Here is a 25882-nt window from a genome sequence, read left to right on the forward strand (position 1 = left end):
ATTGACTGTTTTGTTTTGCAAACAGGTGTCGTGGAATACTTAAGCAATGGAATAGTAGCTGACAACCATAAAGATTTCAAGGAGCTGCGTTACAATGAGTGTCTCATGAACTTCAGTGGCAATGGGAAGAACGGGGCTCCTGAAGGAAGAATCACTCACGGCTTCCAGCTGAAGAGCGCTTACGAAAACAACTTGATGCCTTATACCAATTACACCTTTGATTTCAAAGTAAGTAGAGCTGTGGCAGAAGCAACTAGGAATATATCAGCTGGGTACTGGAATGACGAATGATTATATTTACTGTGATTCAAACCAAACACATTTAAACCTATGGGTAGTTGCAGCTTAGACCGTGATTCAGTTGCAAATGCATTGAAGTGCACAGATGAATGGCCGCTGTTGCAGTCTGCCTGCCACGATCCCTGTGGTCGTTGCAGGATCACCCTGCTTCATGCCATTTCTGTATGAAGAAATAGAAGCAATATTTAAGTTCTGATCCCTGGCTCTGATTCTCCTGTACATGAAAGGCAGGCTGGTGCTTCTTGGCATTGATTGGCAATAATAATAATAATAATAATAATAATAATAATAATAATAATAATAAATTTATTTATACCCCGCCCATCTGGCTGGGTTTCCCCAGCCACTCTGGGCGGCTTCCAACAAAACACTAAAATACAATAACCTATTAAACATTAAAAGCTTCCCTAAACCGGGCTGCCTTCAGATGTCTTCTAAAAGTCTGGTAGTTATTTTTCTCTTTGACATCTGGTGGGAGGGCGTTCCACAGGGTGGGTGCCACTACCGAGAAGGCCCTCTGCCTGGTTCCCTGTAACTTGGCTTCTCGCAGCGAGGGAACCGCCAGAACGCCCTTGGCGCTGGACCTCAGCGTCCGGGCAGAACGATGGAGGTGGAGATGCTCCTTCAGGTATACTGGACCAAGGCCATTTAGGGCTTTAAAGGTCAGCACCAACACTTTGAATTGGAGAGCCCAGTCCTGGTTGCAGTTTCCAAGGGTGTGCCCACTTCATGTTTTCCTTTAAGCATCTCCTCCTGCTTTTATTAACATGTTGCAACCACCTTTGCTGTTTATAGGATTGGTGGAGCTGCAGCAAGTTTCAGGTGTCCCCCCCCTCCCCAGCCAGCTTCTAAGCAACCTTGCATTTCTCCCTGGGCTTCAGTCGAGACGCTCCCAGCATCACTTACTACCTAGCAGTGCAACAGGTGGTGCAGGGATTGCATTGGAACAAAGGCAGGCAGCATAGAAGGTTCCTGGTGGCTTGATTTGTTCATAGGATCCTGTTCTGAATTGACTTTTCCTTCCTCCCTTCCGCAGGGTGTGATTGACTACATTTTTTATTCCAACACTCACATGAACGTGCTTGGTGTCCTGGGGCCTTTGGACCCTCAGTGGCTGGTTGAGAACAACATCACCGGGTGCCCCCACCCTCACATCCCTTCAGACCACTTCTCACTGTTGACGCAGCTGGAGCTCCATCCTCTGTTCCTGCCTCCTGTCAATGGCATCCACTTGGCCAGCAGGCGGTAGTGGGGCCCCTGCCCCTTTTGAGGGCTGGGACCCGTTTGTTTGTTTATGGACCTGTACAGTTGTAAATCAAAGTATGTAGGAGTGAAGTATGGCCGACCTTTTAAAAGCTGCTGCTTCAAGCTCCTCTCATTATATGTGTTGATGATACAATTTTGCACTCCCCCCCCCCCCCCGGTGCATATTGGTACCATTTGGCACTAGGGCTGGAACCAAAGTTTTTGTTTGTTCCCTTTTTCCAGGTTTTTGCTTTTAAGGTATGCATATATATATATAAAAAAAACCCACACATTTTAAGCTGGTGGGCTCTTGTTTGTTTCATTGGGAAGCTGCCTTTGTAAAACGACGTCAGACAGCGGGGTTTGCGTATGCTTTCTTTCACATCTTAGCAAAATGAGCCATACCTCTCTTCCCCCAGCCCACTCTCACATTTTATTTTATTTTAAACAGCATCCTGAAATAGAGTAGGTCTATTTGATGTTTCGGTCCTCTTGGGAAAGGTTTGGTAACTGGAGATAGCACTTGCCGTTGTAAATTATTTGCAGCACAGACTGCTCTCTTATCTCTACTGAAATGTTAAGTTAATTTAGAAAGCCAAAGGTGGTACAAGACGCAAGACTTCCTGCCACAGAAAAAAATAATTCTGCTGTTCCAGTGGAGAATTTGCCTGGGAGCATCTAATTGCATATACCAGGGTCCACTTGTTTGTTGTAATCTTCATTTCTGATCAGTAGGAGTTCTCATCCTGTCCAAGCCCATGAAAACAAATTGGGCTTGTGTGCAACCTATAGATCTCTGACTCCAGTGAGCTCTGTGTATTGCTATAGAAGGAACAAGCCTAGCTGACAATGGGGAAGCTCCAGGTGCCATCATAAGGCCCAACTACTGGCTTATAGCTGTGGATTCTTACCAAAAGAGAACCATCTCCCTTGCAAAGAATTTTGAAGGATGCCAGCATAATGGATGGGATCAGTTCGACAGTAACCAGCAGAGTAACACTGGCAATTCAACAGACCGCTATGGGGAACAGACACACTGCATTAACTGGAGGAGAATTTGGGAGTGTCAGCAGTTTCCAAGAGGCAGGTGCGGGGGTCCTCCATTAAAAATCTGCGGCTAGAATTCCTGGGTTTGATTTTCACAAAGTGAAAATGCGTTTCAATCCAATCCACTGGTCCCTTTTTTGTTGTACCTTTTCCATCGTCCTCCCCTTCCCCCAGAAAACTTTTAGGATTACTCAGCTGAGAAGAGCAGAAGAGGAAATGCCTCGAAAGCCATCTTGCACCTGCCTCCTCTGTGCGTGAGAGCTGGCTTTCCTGGGTGCCCTTTTCCCACGTGAAGGTGAGAAAGTGTTGGCCATCATCAATCCTCAGATTCATCTTCTTCCTGACCTAGTCGCCAAATAGTCATCCCATGCTTTTAACTGCCCTTATTTGGTTTTCTTTTCTATCAAGGTTTCTTTTTAAGCTGCTGGTTCATTCCCAACAGTTAATTGCTCCCTTTAAGATGTACTTGGAAACTTTTCTTCTGCTTTCCTTCCCCCACATTCTTCCTGGTGGCCATTAATAATAATAATAAGCTTTTTGCCTTGAAAGAGCAGAAAAACCATACATGCCATCTCTTCAGAAAGCCGTGGCTGCAGTTTGCTCAGAGGAGCTGTCAAGCAGCTTCTGTTCATTTCGGTGGAGCTTGTGCAAGGCTTCGTGCATACAGCCTGTTAGAATGAACGGACGTTGCTTCAGCAAAGCCTCTTGAGCAGATTGAGCCCGACTCTGCCTTTCAAACAGCAAAAAGTCCAGTCAACAAGGAAAGGTTGTGTCTGTGTTCCTTTAAGTTTTTCTGTATTCTGCTTCTTTGCTGCTATATACGATTCCTTGAGCTTATATTTTAAACTTTTCATGCACTTTACTGTTTCTAGTCTCAAAATGTGATATTTTTAATAAATGAGAATTTTTTTCCATTATGTGAATGAAAATTTTTAAAGAGCTTATATCTGTCTCATTCATACGCTTAAAAAGGAAGAATTTAAAAAAACAAAAGCGAAACAGCTGAATCGGTTTGTTGCACAAAACATATACCTTAAGTTAATTTCTTCCCACCTACCCACACTCACTTTGCTAGCTATGTATAGAACGGCAAAGGAAATTTGGAATTGGGCTAAAGAAGGAAACGCTGCCTCATTTTTGTGCATGACTATGGGGTGTAGAGGAAGGAGTTGCTTTGGTGATGACCGCAATTTGCTCTCGGAAGTGCCTGCAGCCGACAGTTCCTTAACGATTGGAATTGGTTGTATTTATGTGAAACTTTCAGGATGGAACTACATTAGGCAACAAATGCAGGGCAGGCTTGGGTCGAATTTTCCTTCTGTGTGCTTGCCAACCTTTCACATCACATCTTTGGTTCCCTCACCCCAGTGGGAATGGGGAAACACCAAACGTCACAACAGCAGCAAAGAAGGTATATTGTATTGGATTTGGAAGGGATTTAACACTGAGCTGCTCCTTTTTTTCCCCTTTTTGACAGCCGTCCTGTGTTTCTTACAACATGTAGCTCCATCCAATGTGTAGAACAGCTTATAAAGCACGACAAAGTTATCTCCTTTTCAGAGAGAACATTTCCCCCTCCCCAATATTGGTGCAGGTATCTCTTCTTATATACCTCAAAAGTGTTACTTACACGGCCGTGTATATATGAATTGATAACTCAAATAAAATATAGTACTGGAAAGTAGAATAGCATGAAAAACTTAATTTGGTGGACATTAGCCTTTTCAGTTCTTTTTATTTTTATTTTTGTAAGGACCCAATCCGCTGGGAAGTCCTCCTGCTCCAGCCCCACTGAAATGTGCAAGAGCTGCCCAACTCCCTGTTCATTTCAATGGGGCTTGCGCGAAAGACTTCCCTCCTGGAATGTGTTCCACGTCATCTGCTGTATCTTCACTTGGGAGGTATGCACTAACAATTTTCCTCCTTTTCATATGTGCATGTTAACTAGCAATGTGAGCAATATTTCCTACCATACTTCACTCCCAACTATTTTTTTTGAGATGTTTGTATAAAGTGGAGTTTTTTAAAAAAAAAATCGCCTGTGATTGTATATGAACTGCAGAGGAGCCGGTTTATTAAATAATAATAATTATTATTAATAAAAACCCACCAATCTTTTGTAATGCTGTTGGGAGGTTGGGGGTGGGGAATAAAATAAAAATATTGGAAAACATTGCAAACAGTTTAAGTTCCTCTTTTTGTTTAGTTGTAATTAGCCGATGCAGTCGGGGGTTGAGATGGCTTTCCTCTGCTTCAAAGTTGACTTGTATCTTAACCTGTGTAACTTTCTTGGTTTTTCTCTCCGTCTTTAAAAAAAAACCACCTGTTTGAAATGTTGCACAATTCTTTTCTTTAAGCAGTTGTTGTTTCGTTGGCCATAGAAGCGCCAGGAGGAGGTTTCCGTTGCTGGAAGGACTTTGTGCCTTCAAGTTTTCCACATACCAAAGTGTTGGTTTAAAAGCAGGGACTGGAAATATTTGTTCAGAACAAGGGCTGAATTTTCTTCTGGGGCCACATACCAATGCTGGGTGGATCCAGAGGCAAAAAGCAGGTGGAACAGTGAATGTAATCTTACGTTTGTACAGTCAGCTAGTTGCTACACAGACACACACACACCCCCCATGCAGGGAAGCAAGAGAAATTAACAGCGTTTGATTGCAAGAGGTGTTCCAATCAGGCAGGAACACTCAAAGAAGGTGCAAAGTAGGGCTGTGTGTGTGTGGCTGAGGACACTAGGAAGACAGAACCTCTTCTTTCCAGACACTCTCCCCATGTGAAGAGACAAGTTCATTAAATCAGGGCTGTTTTCTATGGGGACAGCTGGATGCACTGGGCATATCCACCTATTCTTAATGGGAATAAGCATTCCCCCCCCCCCCCCCCTGTTTTCAAAAGGAAATATTGCATTGCACGTGCTCAGGTAATCGTAAACACTGCTGTCAGTATGCTGAGATGTAGAAGCTGGTTCATGTTAAAGTGTTTCCTCCACAAAAGCCCCTTAAAGGTCTACTGTGACCCTACGTTAGGGTGGAACCTGAAAAGGACGTTGCAGTTGAACAAATCGCAATGGTTATGTGTGTAAAAACCCCAAGTGTCGGAAGTCCCACTCGTCACGCACAGCAGCACCTCCGTGTGTCCTAAGGCATTGCTGGAAACTAATAAAAGGTATACAGGCGTCTCCCCGTTGACACACATCTGCGTGGTGCCGGGAAATAAATAAATCAGTTTAAACCGCAGAAAGGCACAGAAAGAACAGGGAAAACTGCAAAAAGAGAGGGGAAATGACTAGCAACCCAAATGCCATTGTACCGCCCTTAAGAGTCCTGTGGAGGGTTGGCATTAGAGAAAGACGGTTTGGAGGGAGCGATTGTGGAGTTTGGTGGAGTTTGGGCTTTTCAGATGGTGTTCCCCACTATACACAATTTCACGGTACCCAGGAATGTAGCCCCTGTGTAAGTGGAGAGACGCCTGTATACCGTTAAGTGTTGGCACACAGTATGTTTTCAGAAGAAAAGTTGATCATTAAATTTAATGTGAGCCCCCCAAAAAAACTTTATTAACAGGCAGAACTGTGAAAAAACTAACCCACCCACCTACCCAAAGTTCTACTAGTGTGGATTGTAGGCAGATGGGCAGCCTCTGGGATGGTCCATTAATGGCTCTGGGAAAAGGTATTGCTCATTGCCTATTGCTGACTTTTTGAGGTAAAAATGGCTTGCTTCTCTGTTTTCCATTCTGATTAAACAAGGCATAGGGAGAAGGCTAGTATTGTAATCCACTTTCCCGTCAACAGACTTGAAAGGTTTTTTTCCTTATCTACAAACAGGATCATCAACAAAGAATTTAATTCCTCTTTATCAGTAAGCATGTTGTGTCAGAAGAAGAAGAAATTAATTCTGTCAGAAATCCCCAGTACTACTTAGATCCACACCCTGTTCAACATTACATTTTTAGGTAGAATTAGCCATACACCTCTCTGAACCTGAGAGATCTGTGTTCATGGTTTAGACTATGGATTACCACTCGTCAGAGACGAAGCAGGGAGGGTTCGCATTTTGCTTAGGCTGCCTTGGTGTGCCTCTTTAATGCATTAGTGTTATGTATTTGACTCTGAATACATCTTAACACTTAAGAGGGGGGGGGAACCAAACTCGGAACGCATCTGCATGCATGTGTGCAGACTTCTGAGCTCTTGCTTTGGTAAAATGGGACTGGACAAATTCACTGAAAATAAGCCTGAATGGCTATCAGGCATCATGTCCTTTATTCGTCCTTCTTGCGTATATATTTCAGCTACACCACGCTAGAGTTTTATTGCATTTGGTTCAGAGCTTTCCAGGTATAGCTGGGTGGCACCTCTTTGAAACCGAATGCAGGACTTCTGCATTCTGTGTGACCCACCAAAACGTTGTGTTCTTACAATACCATTGACACTTGTATTAGCAGATAGGAATTCATTCCCAACACACATAGCAAGGACCACTGGCACAGATACGGCTTCAGAAGAGGATAACATGAATGGAGGACTGTCAATGGAATAAGAATAAGGCTATCAATGACTACTAGCCATAATTGCTATGTTCTGCCTGTTGGGCCTAGGTTGTGTCTGAATGTCAGGGAGGGAGAGGGTGCTGTTGCATTCATGTCCTGCTTTTGGACTTCTCATGGTCAGCCACTGCAAGAATTGGATGCTGGACTAGATGGGCCTTTGGCCTGATTCAGCAGGATCTTACGTTCCGATTAGGGCAAGAGTTTGGAAACTTTTTAGAAAGACAGCCCTGCAAAGAAGACAACAAGTGCCTAGGTGTGAGCAGGACTTGGGGCTCAGATTTGGAATTTGTGCTAGACCAGTGTTTCCCAAACTTGGGTCTCCAGTTGCTTTAGAACTACAACTCCCATCATCCCTAGATAGCAGGACCAGTGGTCTGGGATGATGGGAATTGCAGTCCAAAAGCAGCTGGAGACCCAAGTTCAGGAAACCCCGGTCTAAACTCATGAGTAATGGAAGCTTCTTTAACTAGAAGAGGAGCTCTCTTTCCTTTTGCAATGTAACATCGCCCAATTATCCGAGCTATTTGGCACATTTTGAGCAACGTCTCTGCTGATAATGTAGAAATTGCACAGTAGCCGTTCAGTATAATTGTTTAATGGCTGCTGGAAGCATTTGTCTTTCTTAGTGCTAATTTGCATTCTTGGTGCTTTATTCCAAATGAGCCAAAGCCGTCACTGATGTCCACCGTTCGACCATCTCAGAAGGGCACAGTGGTTTTAAAGTGTGGTTTTGAATATATATATATATAATTACAAGATAGAAAGCATGACAGGGCAGCACTGCATCACTGTTTCTTCGGGTTCCTTGTGCATTTTTCCACCTTCAGGAAGACTCCCATTTGTGGTCACTGGCTGCTATATGTTGAAATTAGTAAAAGAGAAACTGGTTAAAGTCCATTACTTAAGCCATGACTGTCACAGATGTTCTTCGCAGTAAGGATGGCACATTCATAAGTGGCTCCCATCAGAAGCGATAAGGAACAAGTGTAGTGCCCTGGCTGTTTGTTGTTGTGGAGGGATTTGGGCACCCTTCACCTCCCCCAAAAGTAAAAATAATACCTCTGAGTGTTCAAATTAAGCTACTTTATAATCCTTACACAACCCAGCAAAGTAAGCTAGTATTGTCCCCATATTGCAAATGGAGAGCAGAGATTCCTTGCCCTAAGGGCAGCTAGTGACGGCTGCATACTTAAACCATACATTTAAAGGACATGACTTCCACCTTGGGAGCCGCAGTTTGTTGAAATTGTAGCTCTGTCAGGGTTAAACTGCAATTTCCAGGAATCTTTGGGAGAAGTCATATGACTTCCTTAAGGTGTGTAAGGCTTTAAAAATGAGATCATGGTAGACCGAACTGCAGACTTCCTCATTGATGGCACAGTGCCTTTGCTGTTAGTGTTCAGGCTAAACTGGACATATAGGAAAATCAATCATAACCTTTTAAAAAAAACAAAAACCACCACCCTACAACCTGCTTCTTGAATGAAAAGTAGCACCTGGAGAGGAACCGTTTTCAGAAGAGAAGCAGGAGGAGGGAAGAGGGACTTGACCCTTTCCCGTAACCACATTCTTGTTGCAACCCTCCTCAGCTGCTTTTCCCCAGCAGAATTACAGGTGTATGCTGAGCTTGAACCTCATGGGAATGGTGTGTAGAAGGTGTGAAAAAGCAGGGTGTTGGGTTAAGCATCCCTCGCTGCAGCTCCTCTAAAAGGCACCTCCTCCTACTGCTTTTCAGCAGAAAACCGTGCATGGATTATCTCAGCGATTCATGCCATCTACACAGGGATTTTGTGTTCTCTGCTCTGGGACGGGACCTTAAAGAATGCTTGGTTTTTCAGATTTTTCCTATGATTCAGGTGACTTGGACTATTCAACAATAACACACAATCATATTTTAAGGGACAGGTGTGAAAGGTCCCCATTTCTAGAATTTTTTGGTCATTGGGGTGCCTTAGACGATGTGTGTGCCAAGCATTAGTTTTTCCTGGTTATACACTGAGAGTTTGGGCTGCTTGGATTGCATTTACCCATGTAGCAAATTTCAGACTTAACTTCTGCATGAAAGATGAAGGGAAGAGCTTCAGCTCAGTGATAGAGCATGCAAGTATCCCTGGATTAAGTCTCTGGCATTTATAGGTGGGGCTGAGAAAGACTTGGGTCTGAAACCCTGGAGAATCGCTGCAAGTTCTTCTAGATCAGTGTTTCCCAAACTTGAGTTTCCAGCTCTTTTGGGGTTACAACTACCATCATCCCTGGCTAGCAATTATAGTCTGTTTTAGTTTATGGTTACCAGATTTTTTTTAATGAATCTGGGAACACTTTTTTAAAAGCTGAGTAGCAACAGGGAGTCAGTAGTGGGGATGGAGAGGCAAAAGACCCTGGGCCCAAGCACACATGCATATTGTATAAAGGTGCAAAGCCCTTCTTTCGCACCCTGTGAAACATAAATGCATAGAGTTTTTTAAAAAACTGGGCAATGGCGCGCCGCGCGCCCGTGACTCCCGAGCCTTCCCCGATCTCCTTCCCCCTTTGTTTTGACAGATCGGGGGAGGCTCAGGAATCATGGGCGGGCAGGCGTTGCCCAGGAGGAGCCAGCCTGGTAGTGCAGTTGGCTCTGGCTGGCTTCAGGAGCTGCTGGCTGCTCATTGCCGTGGCGCAGGAAAATGGCGGGCGCCATGGCAGTGAGCAGCTCCTGAAGCCAGCCAGAGCCAACTGCACTACCAGGCTGGCTCCAGGCTGCTGAGGCTGCCGCTGCCACGTTTCCCGGGGACAGATTTGCAAATCTGGGGACATCCTGAGGATGGAATTTGTCCGGGGACAGATTTGCAAATCCAGGGACTGTCCCCGGGAACTGGGGACGTCTTGTAACCCTATTCTAGATGATACTAAGCTAGATTTGTGAATGCCCTGACTTGGTACAAGGCTGGTTCTTGCGCCAGTGAGCAGCTTGATTAAGCATATAATATCTACATTGGCTGGATGCAGGTGAGAACAATATTAGGACCACTGCTATTTGCGTGTTGCTGGAATTTTTTCTTGACTATCAAATAAAACTCCGCATTCTCCTAAATCAGGAAGCCCTCATATTTTGGGAGGCTTCAGGGCACTTCTGCAGATCTGTTGCGGGCAACATATAACACCCGTTTTGCAGAAGGAAAACTGGCACAGCTCAGAACCCTCCCTGTAAAAGGAGCAGAATACCTACAATCTCCCCCCAAACAAGCAAAATTCATACAGAAAGTCAAGCAAGCCCTTCCACCAAGCAGCTAAACAAACAAACAAAAACCTTTTTTAAAAAAATGGAGGGTCTGAGGGCCTTGGTAGGTGCCAAGGGAAGTCACCAAGGAAGCCCCAGCTGTAACTGAATATGCAAAATCGTACCTCTTTATCAGCCTCTTCAGCAATTTCTGCACCCACTGGGCAGTAGGTGCCACACAGACCTGCCATTTACTTTTCAGGGTTAATCTGAAACGTAAAGATGAGGTCATTATTAGCGTTCTTCCTCACCCTCTTCAAAATGGTAGGATGTGGGCGTGCTGGCTTCACTTACATTATTTCTGTCCTCCCGCACTGTATTCCCTTGGGAATGACTTGAATGGATTGGATCTGTTTTGGGCCAAAGGCCGTGAAGGTGTGCTTCTGGCATTTGCAACTTCCCATGTGGACTAGGTGACCCTCCATAGCAAGACCTTTGTGAAAACACCACAAGAAATACTCAGATTCCTGCACGCATAATGTTAATTTCATTCTGTGTTTATGCTTCCTTTACTACAAAGAGTTTCGGGTGACATGGAAGGCCCCCCTGCACTGATTCTCCCAGTAGCCCTGCGAAGTAACTTAGGCTGAGATATACTTAACAGATAGAACAGGTCCCTGTGAGCTTCACTGCTGAGCAAGGGTTGAGCCCAGATTCCCCCAGTCCTAGCAAGGGGTGGACTTGTAGGGCAGAAGGTAAGGGACCCAACGTTAGGTGCAGCCAGAGTCAAACTAACTCTAGCTTTGTCCCCATCCTCCCTGCTGAGCTTGACAAGTCACAAGAGCAGCAGATAGTAAAGAAGAAGGAGGCTGATAGGCAGTACTACCCCCCTGGACCAAGATTGTAAGAAAGAGGTCAGCCAAGTGAGATTGACTTAGGTTGGTGGGTCAGGGTCCTATTAACTAACGGAGCGGCCTCCACTGGTCTTAGCCCAATGCTCTTAGCAAATTATTATTGTAGGGGGTATGCAGTGGACATACAGTAGGTCCTTAAACAGCAAGAAAGAGATGCGCCATTTTGCCTTACATCCCAGCCCGATCCCTAAAGCAATTTGCAGAGCTCCTGCCTGTCCCATGCTGGTTCTGCAAGCAAGGGCAGACATATTTGGCTAGCTGAATAAATGACTAGCAGTGCTCAGAACCCTAAAAAGAGCAAAAGACCTACAGATGTTTTGCACGTGAGCTGGAGGGACGCTGCAGCTTGCACAGCTGATGCACGAGGAAGCGGAGGCTGCTGCGCTACCCTGCAAGTCAGCTGTTAGTCGGGGAGGCCTCAGCAAAGCCCTTCTGTGCCTCCAGCTTGCAAGGACACCCTTCCCAGAGCCTGATGCGGATGTCCTCTTCAGGCTCCAGAGAGGGTCTCCTCGTGAGCCAGGAAGACTCCCCAGGATGCTCCCAATATACGCAATTTCAGTTACATCTGCAAAGGCGTAGAGCATAACCCCCATATAAATAGGGAGTTGCCTGTACCATAAGCCTGTTGTGCAATGGGATAAACGCACGTCCTTTTCATACAGGAGCGTGTACCCTAAACCCATTGAGTCCTTGTTGGGCTTTCCTCTTCATGCACTTAAAGGTAAAGGGACCCCTGACCATTAGGTCCAGTCATGGCCGACTCTGGGCTTGCGGCGCTCATCTCGCTTTATTGACCGAGGGAGCTGGCGTACAGCTCATGTGGCCAGCATGACTAAGCCGCTTCTGGCTAACCAGAGCAGTGCACGGAAATGCCATTTACCTTCCCGCCAGAGCGGTACCTATTTATCTACTTGCACTTTGATGTGCTTTTGAACTGCTAGGTTGGCAGGAGCTGGGACCGAGCAACGGGAGCTCACCCCGTCGCGGGGATTCGAACCGCCAACCTTCTGATCAGCAAGTCCTAGGCTCTGTGGTTTAACCCACAACGCCACCCGTGTCCCTCACTTCATGCACTTCCAAGGGCATAAATGGGAGACTGGGGTCACATTTCTTGGCCTCATCTTGACCCTTCTGGTGCCTCAGCCCATGTGCCTCCAGCATGTTGCAAGGGTAACATTTTGCAGCAGGAAGCCTGCTGTAAGCCTAAGGACTTCAGAGCACGAGAGAAGCAGACACCCCAGGCGACAAGGGCGCATCAAATGCGGTGGGGGGGCAGGAAGCGCAGCCTCGCTCTTCCTCGTGCAATTGAAATTGCATGAGGGAAGCACCCAAAAGGGGCTGTGGAAAGAGGAAGGATTGCACCTGCCCCCCCAACCTTTGAAACATTTGCTTGACCCATATTTTGATTGTTTTGTGTACCGATTCATTTTCTCAAGTCCCAGAGCTTTTATGTTGTTCTGCAGCTGTGCCTTGCGAAATCCGATCTTACCTGCCGAATCAGATCTTACCAGGTGCACAGAAAATCCAAAGAGAGGTTTTGCTTAAAAAACGAGCTTCAGTTCAGCGGGTAAGATCTGATTTTTGAGAGGCACGGCTGCAGAAAAATGAGAAAAGCCCTCAGAACCAGGGGAATTAAACAATACCCGATACGATCAAAATACGGGTCAAGCAAAATGTGAATAAGCCCTAAGAACATACAGCTAGGTACATGGCAGTTCTTTTTTATTGTTGAATGACAAATTATGAAAGAAGAAAGGAAGGAAGGAAGGAAGGAAGGAAGGAAGGAAGGAAGGAAGGAAGGAAGGAAAAGAAAACACACATAAGTTAATGTTACATGAGTTATTTATGCTTCTAATAATACCAATAATAATACTACAATAGTAATAGGACAGTCAACTAAGCATTGACTAAATATAATGACTTTACACAAACACACAAAGAAGTTTCATATCTTGTTTTTCTATCTTATTTAAGATGAAAGAATAAAATGTGAAGTCTTCTGTATAATGACGTGAAATTCCATTGTATTTCTATATGTCTCCAAACAGCAAATTCAGATTTATTTGTTCTTCCCCAGTTACATTTGCGAACAGAGTTATCTTTGATTTTGCCTTCCTTCTCTTTCTCAATTTGGGGGTTTATTCATACGTGGCAGACTCTGGTGACCCAGGAATTTACTGCCAGCAGACGAGGTTTCTCCAGGTTCTGCAAATTTCGTCCCCAACTTCTCTACGTTTAATCAAAGGTCAGCGCAAACAGTTGAGTGTATTTCAGCTCTGCATCATGTACAGTAGAATACTCTGTTATTTGTGGAGTGTGTGGTCATGTGGAGAGAGCCTGTGCCCTTGCCACTGACACATGTATACATTCTGTTTCTACCTTCCACTGAAGTTGGTGAGAGTTGTGAGCAAACGTAATGGGTGTGATCACAATTTTCATTCAGCCGCCGCCACCACCCAGCTTTACAGTCACTGAATATGCAAAAATGAATTTTGCAAACAATAATGCAACATGTTTGAGACCCGAGAGACGCAAAGCCTGTTTTGCAAGGACAGGGTATTTGTGGATTTGTCTCAGTTAGGGATGGGTGAATTTGCCAGTTTCAGTCTTTCTCAGTTTCTCCTTTTTTCTGCCTTAAATCCAGTTCTCCCCATTTCCATATCGGTTTGCAATTTGTAAAAAAAGTCATCACGAAAATTCACCATCCTGTTAGTACATATTTCTCTTGCTGCATTTTAATGCAATTTTGCCAAATATACACATCCTTGCCTAATAATTTTTGCATCCCTAATATACATTTTTAGGCACACTTGCAGTACATGCATTTTAGTACACATTACTTAGCTGGAGAACTGCACTGCAAGATTCAGACAAGTTCAAATTATGAAAGAAAGCTGAGTTTCGGTTCTCACATTAATCCAGCAAGTGCTATTTAGGCACGTTTGCCTTGAAATGCAAACAGGATCAAATTTCTCCCCTATCTCTAATCTTAGTACTGTCTGTTCTGACTACACACAAGCCCAAGGTCTCTGGCTGAATCCTTCCCCCAGCTGCCTGATCCCTTTTAACGCCAGGGATTGAAGCGGAGACCTTCTACATAAAAACATGTGCTCTACCGCTGAGCTCTGCTCCCTCCCCCTGGGGCACATCATTTCAAACAAAAAGCCATCAAATAAAGTTCACAATGCAAGCAATAAGATTGCAAACATAGCTCGCTTCACAAAAGGAGGAGCACTGGTACCCAAAAACTCTCTGTCAAGCAGACCGTGTCTGTTTGTTTATTTTACATTTCAATCGCACCTTTTCTCCCAGGTGCTCAAGGTGGCATAGATGGTTCTCTCACTCCCCATTCCAGCCTCACAACAACCCTGTGAGGCAGGTTAGGCTGAGAGAGAGTGTGTGTGATGGGTTCAAGGTCACCCGACGAACTCTGTGGTCGAGTGCAGATCAGAACCCCGGTATCCCAGATCCTACCAGGACACTGTGTCCACCAACCACTGAACTGACTCTTTTACATTACAGTGGTACCTCAGGTTACATACGCTTCAGGTTACAGACTCCGCTAACCCGGAAATATTACCTCAGGGTAAGAACTTTGCTTCAGGATGAGAACAGAAATCGTGCTCCGGCAGCACGGCAGTAGCAGGAGGCCCCATTAGCTAAAGTGGTACCTCAGGTTAAGAACAGTTTCAGGTTAAGAACAGACCTCCAGAAAGAATTAAGTTCTTAACCCGAGCTACCACTGTATTGTTTTATGACTCTCGTTTTTGCACTCTTGTTTCCTGCTGTTGTTGTAAACAAAAATAGCCCTTTTCCTTTATGGGGTATCCAAGAGCCCATATAGAGTCCTTACATAGGTTCCCTATTGGTAGGAGAAAATAACAGAGGCCAACCAGAGAATATTGAGAAGCAAAGCAGCTAGTACGCTTGATCTTTATTGATCTGTTGCAACAGGGTGCTCCCCTCACATGGAGGAAAGGAGGAGGACCCAGAAAAATCGCATGCAAGGCCTTCTAAAGACTTTTGAAATTCCCATCCTGTAGATCAAGACCACCCCCAGAAACAACACACACACACACACACACACACACACACACACACACACTGTCTAAAAGAGAACATTTGCATGTTGTTTTTCTCCTGTCGCTGTTTATCTCCTGTCTGGCAGGTTACTTGATTGGATTTCCTGGGTAGCCTGGTCATTCTTTTGTAGTGATAAATACTTAGTTCCTGGGCCAGGTCACAGGCTCACACCTTATTCAAACACAGATATACGCAGTTACAGATAGGTAGCCGTGTTGGTCTGCCATAGTCAAAACAAAAAAATTCCTTCCAGTAGCACCTTAAAGACCAACTAAGTTAGTTCTTGGTATGAGCTTTCGTGTGCAGGCACACTTCTTCAGATACACTGAAACAGAAGTTGCCAGACCCTTCTATATAGTGAGAAGGTGGGGAGGGGTATTACTCAGAAGGGTGGTGGGAATGGGTGATTGGCAGATAGCTGAGATGAGCCTGTTGACGACTCTTAACGACTGCAATAGGTCTTACAGGAAAAAGCAAGGGGTGAGAAGGTGAGAAATGGCTTTGTCATGTATAATGAGATAAGAATCCAATGTCTTTGTTCAGGCCAGGTCTCTCCATGGTTTTAAGTTTGGTAATGAGTTGTAATTCAGCAGCTTCTCTTTCCAGTCTATTTCTGAAATTCCTCTATACAAGATCTCAAAGTAGCTGTTTTACTACAAAGGAATTGCTTTTTCCTGTAAGACCTATTGCAGTCGTTAAGAGTCGTCAACAGGCTCATCTCAGCTATCTGCCAATCACCCATTCCCACCACCCTTCTGAGTAATACCCCTCCCCACCTTCTCACTATATAGAAGGGTCTGGCAACTTCTGTTTCAGTGTATCTGAAGAAGTGTGCTTGCACACGAAAGCTCATACCAAGAACTAACTTAGTTGGTCTTTAAGGTGCTACTGGAAGGAATTTTTTTGTTTTGACAGATATACGCTTAAGACAGGATTTGTGAAGGAAAAGACAATGGGGAGGCTTTTCCACTTTGACCTTGCAGAGAAAACATTTGGTCAGTTTAGGAATCAAAATGGTTCCAGGTTGGTCTTCCTGTGCTGATCAATGTATGTGCAGTTATGAACATTACCATATATCTAAGACCATAAAATTCCTATCACACTGTAAAGGGCCGGCTCTGCCATGCGGCAGAGTGAAACAAAAAAGATCCCTTCTGTTGCAAACAGAACAATCTAACAATCCAAAGGCAACAGGGTAGGCCAATAATATAATTGCAATATTTTTATATCACTACTGTATGTAGTGTAAGTTATCTGATTGTAAATTAAGATATAATTCAATAGCGATATAAAAGTATTGTAATTATATTATTAGCCTGCTGTGTTGCTTTTGGATTCTCAGATGAGGCAGAGTGAGGCAGCTGCCTCGGTTGGCAGATGCCGGGAGACGGCAGAGAGCGATGGCAAGGGATTGGAGGGCAGAGTGGTCCATATCCCACAGCCCATTTCCCCAAGCTCTTCCAAGCCATTTGGAGAGTGCAGGATGCTTCCCCACTGCCACAACATCATAGAATGATCGCTCCAATCCTCTGTCCCTCGTCACTTTTATGTTGGCTTCATTTCCAATCAATTCAGACCCCCCACAACTCTCTGCCGAAATCCCTTAACTTCTTCACCGCAAATTCTCTGGTTTATTTTTGTCCGGCTTTGATTGCGCTAGAGCCCCTTCGGACAGCAATAATGTGGAAGCCTTGGGGGACAAACCAAAGAATAAATTGTGATTGCTCCAGCTAGACACGCTGAACTTACACGAATAGTTCTCCTTGCAATTGTGGATTCTAGCCCCAAACAGGTAAGTGATGGAAAGACAGTTTGCACTAGCTCAGAACACCGTTTTCATAATTAGTTAACACCTTCCAGGGTTGGCTTCTAGCAAAGCCCAGCTTCAGATTCGGAGAACTGACAGTGCAAAGCTGAAAGCAGACCCAGGCTACTCACCACAGAGAGGGACTATGTTGCTTGCAAGCAGCGCTAAGCCCAGGAACACCACCATCAACGACTTCATTGTGGCCGCACCTTGATATTCACAGCGATTGTGCTTTGTGGGTGGATGAGGGGAACCCTCTCTTTATAACCACCCTGGAAAAGGGAACTTTCAGATACAGTATTAGGTGGGTGAGAGGGAATCCACACAACACATCAACAAATATATTTGTGTGAGTCTGAAAATCCCCCATGCTTTTGTGCTTCCTCAAGTCTAAATAAAGAGATGCAAATGGGAAAGAGAAACCAGGAGCCCATCCTACCCATTGAGCACAAAACAACCCTCTCCTGCTGCTCCTGTTTCTGCCGATCTCCCATTCTCTGGCCAAGCAGCGATTTCCACGTCTCGGCCAATCCCAAGGGTTCCCGTTTGCGCCTGCAAAAGCTTTGGGGTGGGAAAGGTTCCAGTTGGCTGGCATCCTGTAGCTTCCTCCCGAAATCCTGCAACTTTCGCGGCCGCAAATGTTCGTGGTTGGACATGGTTGTGTCCTGCTTTTCTTGCGCTGTAGTTCAAGACTTGTCCCTCCAAATGGAAATAACACAGAAAATTTGGAGAAGCATCACAGAATAATAATAATAATAATAATAATAATAATAATAATAATAGTAATAATAATTTATTATTTGTACCCCGCCCATCTGGCTGGGTTTTTCCAGCCATTCTGGGCAGCTTCCAACAAAGACATAAAAAACAGTAAAATGTCATACATTAAAAACTTCCCTGAACAGGGCTGACTTCAGATGTCTTCTGAACGTCAGGTAGTTGTTTATCTCTTTGACATCTGATGGGAGGGCATTCCACAGGGCGGGTGCCACTACCGAGAAGGCCCTCTGCCTGGTTCCCTGTAACCTCGCTTCTCGCAATGAGGGAACCGCCAGAAGGCCCTTGGTGCTGGACCTCAGCGTCCGGGCAGAATGATGGGGGTGGAGACGCTCCTTCAGGTATACTGGGCCGAGGCTGTTTAGGGCTTTAAAGGTCAACACCAACATTTTGAATTGTGCTCGGAAACAAGTTAATACAGCAGAATGATGTGCAGACACTCTGAAATAAATCCATCAGCAACTATTGCTTCAGTAACATGTTGCAGAGGACAAGCTCAAAAAAAACAACAACCCCCAACTCACCAGTCTGGGGCGCCTTTAATGGATGGTGTGGGAAGGAGGGAAAGTTGGTTAGAGACTGTGGCACACGCGAAGGGGCTCATGACCCTTTGCCACTGTCTCCAGGTTCAATCAGAGTAACCCATTTCATGCGGAAGCCTTGTGGCATGCTTGTGTGAAGCGAACGCGTCCTGTCGCATGCGCATGTAGCTGCCTGAGGACTTTGGGGGAGCCTCAGCCCCCATGGCCCCGCATAGATGGCGCGCCTAGCCTGTGGGGTGGGGCTCAAAGCCAGTTTCTCCTCTGTGATAAAAAACAGTCACGGAACCAAGAAATTACATAAAGCAAAAGAATTACCATGAAAATCCCTGAAACGAGAAGTAATCGACTAAAGAATTGAATTAAATAACAAAAATCAAAAAATAAACTAGCTTTACGGGATGCCGGCTACAAAACTCGTTTCACTGAACTAATCAGTTTCCTCAGAAGGAAATTATAATATTTTAAATGATATCAAACAAGCTCAAGAGCAGGGCTGAAAACGCTTCCTCGAGTTTACAAAAAAGGTATGAAAACCTCAATGACCAGTTTTAAACATAGCTCTATTTAAAAGAATCAGGCAGTAGTGATAAGAAATTGAAGTTTTAAGTTTTAAGCAAACTCAAAAAACGGGGCAGAAACTCAAAAAAGTTTTAAACATAGCCCTGTTAAGAAATTGAGATTTAACATCAGCAGTCAGGAGCGCTTCAGCCCTGTTTTTGAGTCTGTTTGAAACTTAAAATCTCAAATTTTTGGTGTAGTTTCTCCTCTGTGGCATTGGTATTCCATGGTACCTTTGGCAGCTGGTTAGGCTTCCAAATTCCTGCATTGTAGGGGGTTGAAATAGATGACCCTCGGGGTCCCTTCTAACTCGGCCATGCTATGATTCAAATGTGCCCTGGGCTTGAAAAGACTGGCGACCCTTGACCTAAGAGCAATTCCTGAGGTTACAAGTGTCTTCCCACATGGACTGACTTCTTTACAAGTAGGGTAATTCCTGCTTTTGTCTACGGTACTATTTGCTTAGCGTTTTACAGGAATTGGTCACGATCGGGCACAATAAACCATTCAAGATCTTTCCTCTTTGGTAAGGCTGGCTTTCAACTTGTACAGTGGTACCTCGGGTTAAGAACTTAATTCGTTCTGGAGGTCCGTTCTTAACCTGAAACTATTCTTAAATGGAGGTACGACTTTAGCTAATGGGGCCTCCTGCTGCCACTGCGCCACCAGAACACGATTTCTGGTCTCATCCTGAAGCAAAGTTCTTAACCCGAGGTACTATTTCTGGGTTAGCAGAGTCTGTAACCTGAAGCGTCTGTAAGCTGAAGCGTCTGTAACCCGAGGTACCACTGTAGTTTAATACAGCAACTCTACTGAGAATATAAGTAGTAATTATTATTATTATTATTATTATTATTATTATTATACCCTGCCCATCTGGCTGGGTTTCCCCAGCCGCTCTGGATTGCTCACAACAGAATATTAAAAACACGATAAAACATCAAGCATTAAAAACTTCCCTAAACAGGGCTGCCTTCAGATAGCTTCTAAAAGTCAGATAGTTGTTTGTTTCCTTGATATCTGATGGGGGAGTTCCATAGGGCGGGCGCCCCTACTGAGAAGGCCCTCTGCCTGGTTCCCTGTAACCTAATTTCTCGCCGGTGGGGTATAGTGGTTAAGAGCGGTAGACTCGTAATCTGGTGAACCGGGTTCGCTTCCCCGCTCCTCCACATGCAGCTGCTGGGTGACATTGGGCTAGTCGCACTTCTTTGAAGTCTCTCAGCCCCACTCACCTCACAGAGTGTTTGTTGTGGGGGAGGAAGGGAAAAGAGAATGTTAGCCGCTTTAAGACTCCTTAGGGTAGTGATAAAGTGGGATATCAAATCCAAACTCTTCTTCCTCTTCTTCACAGTGAGGGAACCACCAGAGGGCCCTTGGAGCTGGACCTCAGTGTCTAGGATGAAACATGGGGGTAGAGACATGTTTTGCTTGGTCATACCTAAATGTCTCAGTGGAGACCCACTGAGGCTGCCCCACCCATTGCAGCCCATCCGCAGCCACTCTCCCTGCCCACACCTGCCTGCCTTTTTACTTACAACCAATCTTGGGGGTGGTGTTGCCCACCAGCTCCCTCCTCCTTAGGTTTGCCCCTTATAGAACTTAGCAAGGAGGATGAGTCAGCTCTGCCAGCTGCTGGCTTGGGCGCCCCCTGCTGTTGACCTCCCTGCCTTATGCCCCACCAGCCACCACTGACGAGTCTTCTTTCTTCTACATTAGGATGTGTGGAAAGGGGTGGGGCCCGGATTCACACCCACACATATGTCACGACTTGTGTAGGTCAGTTGGCCCACGACCTGTCCAACATGGGCCTGCTATCTGTTGCTATGCCACCACGCTTCAACCGTTGTGACCAGCAAAGCATGTACAATCCCAGCAAAACATCAGGAGTTTTCTTTTTTTATATATAAGATATTTATTAGGATTTTTTTAAAAATATTACAATAAAAAATGAAAAAGAAAAAAGAAAATACAAAATAAAAATGATTAAAAACACTCAGATTTTCCATTGCTTATTTTTCTTTAGCTTGTTTCCCGGACCTCCTCATACCTCCCTTTTTTGTATTCCAGTTCAGTTTGTTGGTTCAGCAAATCCTTACCCTCTTTGTTTATCCTAATCTTTGGTCTTAAAATAGTAACGTTAGATTTTTACCTCTTAACAACCCCTTTTTCATATTCCCTTAAAGCATTACAGCTAGAAACCACTTAATTTCTATCCAACATCGTTCTAACATTCATTAATTTTATAATATTTCTGTAGATAATCTTTGAACTTCTTCCAATCTTCTTCCACCGACTCTTCTCCCTGGTCTCGGATTCTGCCAGTCATTTCTGCCAGTTCCATATAGTCCATCAGCTTCATCTGCCATTCTTCCAGAGTGGGTAGATCTTGTGTCTTCCAATACTTTGCAATGAGTATTCTTGCTGCTGTTGTGGCATACATAAAAAAGGTTCTATCCTTCTTTAGCACCAATTGCCCGACTATGCCCAGGAGGAAGGCCTCTGGTTTCTTCAAGAAGGTATATTTAAATACCTTTTTCAGTTCATTATATATCATTTCCCAGAAAGCCTTAATCCTTGGGCACGTCCACCAAAGGTGAAAGAATGTACCTTCAGTTTCTTTACATTTCCAACATTTGTTATCGGGCAAATGATAAATTTTTGCAAGCTTGACTGGGGTCATGTACCACCTGTAAATCATTTTCATAATATTCTCTCTTAGGGCATTACATGCCGTAAACTTCATACCTGTGGTCCATAACTGTTCCCAGTCAGCCATCATTATGTTATGACCAACATCTTGTGCCCATTTAATCATAACAGATTTCACCGTCTCATCCTGAGTATTCCATTTCAACAGCAAGTTATAAAATCTTTGACAAAATCTTAGTTTTGGGTTCTAATAGTTCTGTTTCTAATTTTGATTTTTCCACCTGGAAACCAATTTTCTTATCCAGATTATATGCCTCCATTATCTGATAATAATGAAGCCAAAACATCAGGAGTTTTCATGCTTTCCAGTAGTCAGCCTTCTCCAGAGTTCCTGGTTAAGAACACTCTTTCCCTACTTGGCTGAAATTAAAGTATGAAAATACCTAGGCTAGAATAAATCACAGACATGCAGCTCCGCCACACACTCCCTGGCCAGTTGCAAGAAGGCGGGTAGGTAGGTGTGGGATCGGATAAGGACAAGTGGAGCTTGGTGGGCCAGTGTCCCCTCTTAACCTCTGCTGCACTAAAGGGCAGATGTGATGGCCTGGGAATCTGATTCAGAGGCTGAACCTGAGGAATCCCAGCCTGCATAGGAGTCCCCACCTCCAGGGCCGGCTGAGCAGGGGCTTGAATCTGAAGGGCCTGCACCTGTGCCGGATCCTCAGGAGCAGACACCAGATGAATCCACTCTGGCTCCGGAGGTGATTGAGGACCCATTGCCTGCAGGTGCTCCTCTCCCAGCCCTGTCAGGGGAAGGTGAGGTTGCCTCTGGGTCCAGTAATCCTCCAGCCTCTCCTGAGCTGCAGAGGCTCAGGGCAGAGAGGCGAAGGGAACTAAGTTCTCTCAGGAGGAGTGCTCACCTTAAGGCCAGGAGGGGCGAATCACCTGTGGGCCGGGACTGCCCTAGGCCCCAGAGGAGATAAAGGCCAGTCAGCCCAGTCCCAGGTTGCGGGAGCAACATCGCTGGAAACCTGTTCCTGCCAGCACCCTGACCTGCTCGTCCGGAGTTCCTGACCACGCCCGACTCCTTGCTTTGGACCTCGCTTTGCCCCTGACAGACAGCCTCCTTACCCTCGACCTAGGACCGGACTCAGACCACACCGCACGGTAACACCCCCCCCCGGACCAGCACACCGGATGTCGAATGGTGCAGAATTGCACACATGCTATAATATATTGCAGATACCAGCAGCAGGCTAAAAACTTTGTAAAAGTGCTCACCAAAAGTCAAGATTTTTAAAACCCACATATGTGAATTTTCCAGAATGCAGACAAAGAGGGGGCCGCTGCTGGATTTCCCCTGAGAGGAAATTCTGTTGGCGGGGTGCCACCACCGAGAATGCATAGCAGGCATCTCTGAGTGTAGCTGCAACCAGGAGGCTAACTGCCCACCAGAATTGCTCAGAATCACAAACTGTGTCAGGATGCGATCACAATCGCTTAAGTTTTTTTGGGTTCTTGGGGGTACCCCCTGCTCTTGGGGTTAACGCAGCAAGGGAATCACCTCAATGTCTGTACCACTTCTGCTTCTGAGTCCCAGTTGAAAAGCCATTCAAATTTTCCACACGTCACATATGGTAAAAAAGGTAAAGGTACCCCTGCCCGTACGGGCCAGTCTTGCCAGACTCTAGGGTTGTGCGCTCATCTCACTCTATAGGCCGAGAGCCAGCGCTGTCCGCAGACACTTCCGGGTCACGTGGCCAGCATGACAAGCTGCATCTGGCAAGCCAGCGCAGCACACGGAAACGCTGTTTACCTTCCCGCTGGTAAGCGGTCCCTATTTATCTACTTGCACCCGGGGGTGCTTTCGAACTGCTAGGTTGGCAGGCGCTGGGACCGAACGACGGGAGCGCACCCCGCCGCGGGGATTCGAACCGCCGACCATACGATCGGCAAGTCCTAGGCGCTGAGGTTTTACCCACAGCGCCACCCGCGTCCCTCCGTCACATATGGTAACTTCCAGCAAACTTATCTTCTGCTGAAGTTTCCCTTACAGGGTGGGGGGGGGAGGATGGGAGATTATCTTTACCTTAATCTTTAACTCAAATCTAACTCCCTACAACGGCAGCAGCAAAATGTATCCATAAGTCATGGGTAGGCAAACTAAGGCCCGGGGGAGGATCCAGCCTAATTGACTTCTCAATCCAGCCTGCGGACGGTCCAGGAATCAGTGTGTTTTTACATGAGTAGAATGTGTCCTTTTATTTAAAATGCATCTCTGGGTTATTTGTGGGGCACAGGAATTCGTTCATTATTTATTTCAAAATATAGTCCGGCTCCCCCACAAGGTCTGAGGGACAGTGGACCGGCCCCCTGCTGAAAAAGTTTTCTGACCCCTGCCATAAGTCCTTTCGTTGGTTTATTTGTTACCTGATCTAATGGCTGTAATTGTTTTTTTAACAGCTTTAATTATTATGCTTTTCAACTGGCTAGTGATGATGATTAGATTTATTCATGCTTTTTCTCAGCACAGGCAACTCAAAGCAACTTTGCAAAAGCAAAACAAAACTTGGATATTCATTAAAGCCAAAGGGAATAAATGCATTTAAAAAACTCTCCCCCCACACACTTTAACATGCGAACATTCATTAACAGCCAAAGGTCTGGTTGCAGAGGGATGAAGATGGTGCCACAAGCAGGAGGCAAAAGGGCACCTCATTTTAAGGGGTGAAAATTAATTTTTGCAAACTTCCTCAGCAAGGGATCTTAAAAGTATGTTTTTGGGTGTGAGGAATTCAAATCTGTGATTATTTTTGTGACGGGACAACATTTAGCTTGGTAAAGTTGCGTTTGATTAGAAAGCACAAACTGTTCTCAGAAAACCAAAGAATTGTAATTTTACCTTCTGAAAATGTCAGGTAATGCTAAACAACAACAACTTTGAGAACAGTAGCAGCTGGGAAGAGAAGCATTCAGGGATTTTTTTAAAATAAAAAGTTTTATAAGTTGTGTGTTTTTGTTTCTCAGTTTGATCCCTTTACAAAGTTTTGTATGTTTTGTAGTAGTTTATGAATTGTGATTTGCTGCTATTTTTATTGATTATAGACTGGTAATTATTGTGGTTGATAAGTGTGAACTGCTAAATTATTATTTGCTGGTGTTTAATTTTACTGCTTAGTATTAGAATCTGATGGATTGTTGAATATTGCTTTGTTTGATATAAGCTGTTTATTTTAAAGTTATTGTGACTTTTATATTGGATCAGATTGCTACAATTAATGCTTGATATTTTATTGTGTTTTTTGTGTGTTGGAAGCCAGAGTGGCTGGGGTGGGGTATAACTAAATCATCATCATCAACATTACTCTATTGTATAACTGCAAGTACTTGGCAATCATTTTAAATTTAACCCAAATATCTTTTGCATTCCCAAGTCAGGTTACAACTTCTTAGCACCTCTCATTTTTGGAATTTGAAAGTTGAAAAATTCACAGTGCCTTATGGACACAACCACAACAGGATTTCCCACACTTGTGATCCCCAAAAACTGATGTTCTGAGGCATCTTGTCTTTAATATTGGAAATTATAAAGCAATCACGACTAGTAGTGGCATTGACTCAGTAGCTGAATGTATGGGAGAGATACGGAACATGTCTTTTAATTTTCTATTCTCTGAGACGCAGGAGGACAAGAAAGAAACGCAACTCAGGTTATTTTTGTTCTTAGCAAAAAACATTTCTTCCTTTTGAGTTCTGCAATAGAAAGGAAACAGGGAAGGACGAAAACGGGGGGTTTCTTGCCAAGACCTAAACAGAGCCACAAAGGAAGTCCTTGTTCTGGCTTCACCTTTTACAACAGGACCAGCCAAGGTCTCAGGGCCCGAAAAACTGCAGTGGGAAAACCCTTCGCCTGTGACTAGTGGAAGTCAAACAGCGAATGGTGCAAAACCCATGCAAATTGAAGAAACATCAGAGCAAATTTCGCAGTCAATATTCAGAGTTTCGGAAGGGCAAGGATTTCCACTTGTGCTGTGGAACTTTCTCCCCCACCTTTTGCCATTCCCTCCAAGGTCCCAATTTTCCAGGGACAGTCCCGGAATTACGAAAGCCGTCCCAGCTTCTGATTTGATCCCAGAAGCTTTGATTCCCTATTCCCCCCCAGTGCCAGATTTACGTATAAGCTAGACAAGCTATAGCTTAGGGCCCCACTCTC

At 44.8% G+C, this 25882-nt stretch overlaps 1 protein-coding gene and 1 long non-coding RNA gene across 4 annotated transcripts in view; one reads left to right on the forward strand and one right to left on the reverse strand.

Moving 5' to 3' along the window:
• CNOT6L (CCR4-NOT transcription complex subunit 6 like) overlaps nt 1-4928 on the forward strand; it is a 36053-nt gene extending 31125 nt beyond the window's left edge. For all 3 annotated transcript variants that reach the window (XM_081020881.1, XM_081020882.1, XM_081020880.1), the window contains exons 11-12: nt 26-228; nt 1337-4928. In XM_081020881.1, the coding sequence (XP_080877007.1) occupies nt 26-228; nt 1337-1549 (416 nt within the window). In that variant the 3' untranslated portion in view covers nt 1550-4928. The remainder of the gene's footprint in view (nt 1-25; nt 229-1336) is intronic.
• Nucleotides 4929-7722: 2794 nt separating this feature from the next.
• Nucleotides 7723-17359, reverse strand: LOC308485472. Its single transcript, XR_013990545.1, has 3 exons — nt 17275-17359; nt 10525-10608; nt 7723-7998 (listed from the first exon to the last, which is right to left on the reverse strand). It is a non-coding gene; the product is annotated as an uncharacterized lncRNA (long non-coding RNA).
• Between the last annotated feature and the right edge of the window lie 8523 nt (nt 17360-25882).

Source organism: Podarcis pityusensis, assembly GCF_964106645.2.
Source record: "Podarcis pityusensis genome assembly, chromosome: 9".
Classification (NCBI taxonomy): domain Eukaryota; kingdom Metazoa; phylum Chordata; class Lepidosauria; order Squamata; family Lacertidae; genus Podarcis; species Podarcis pityusensis.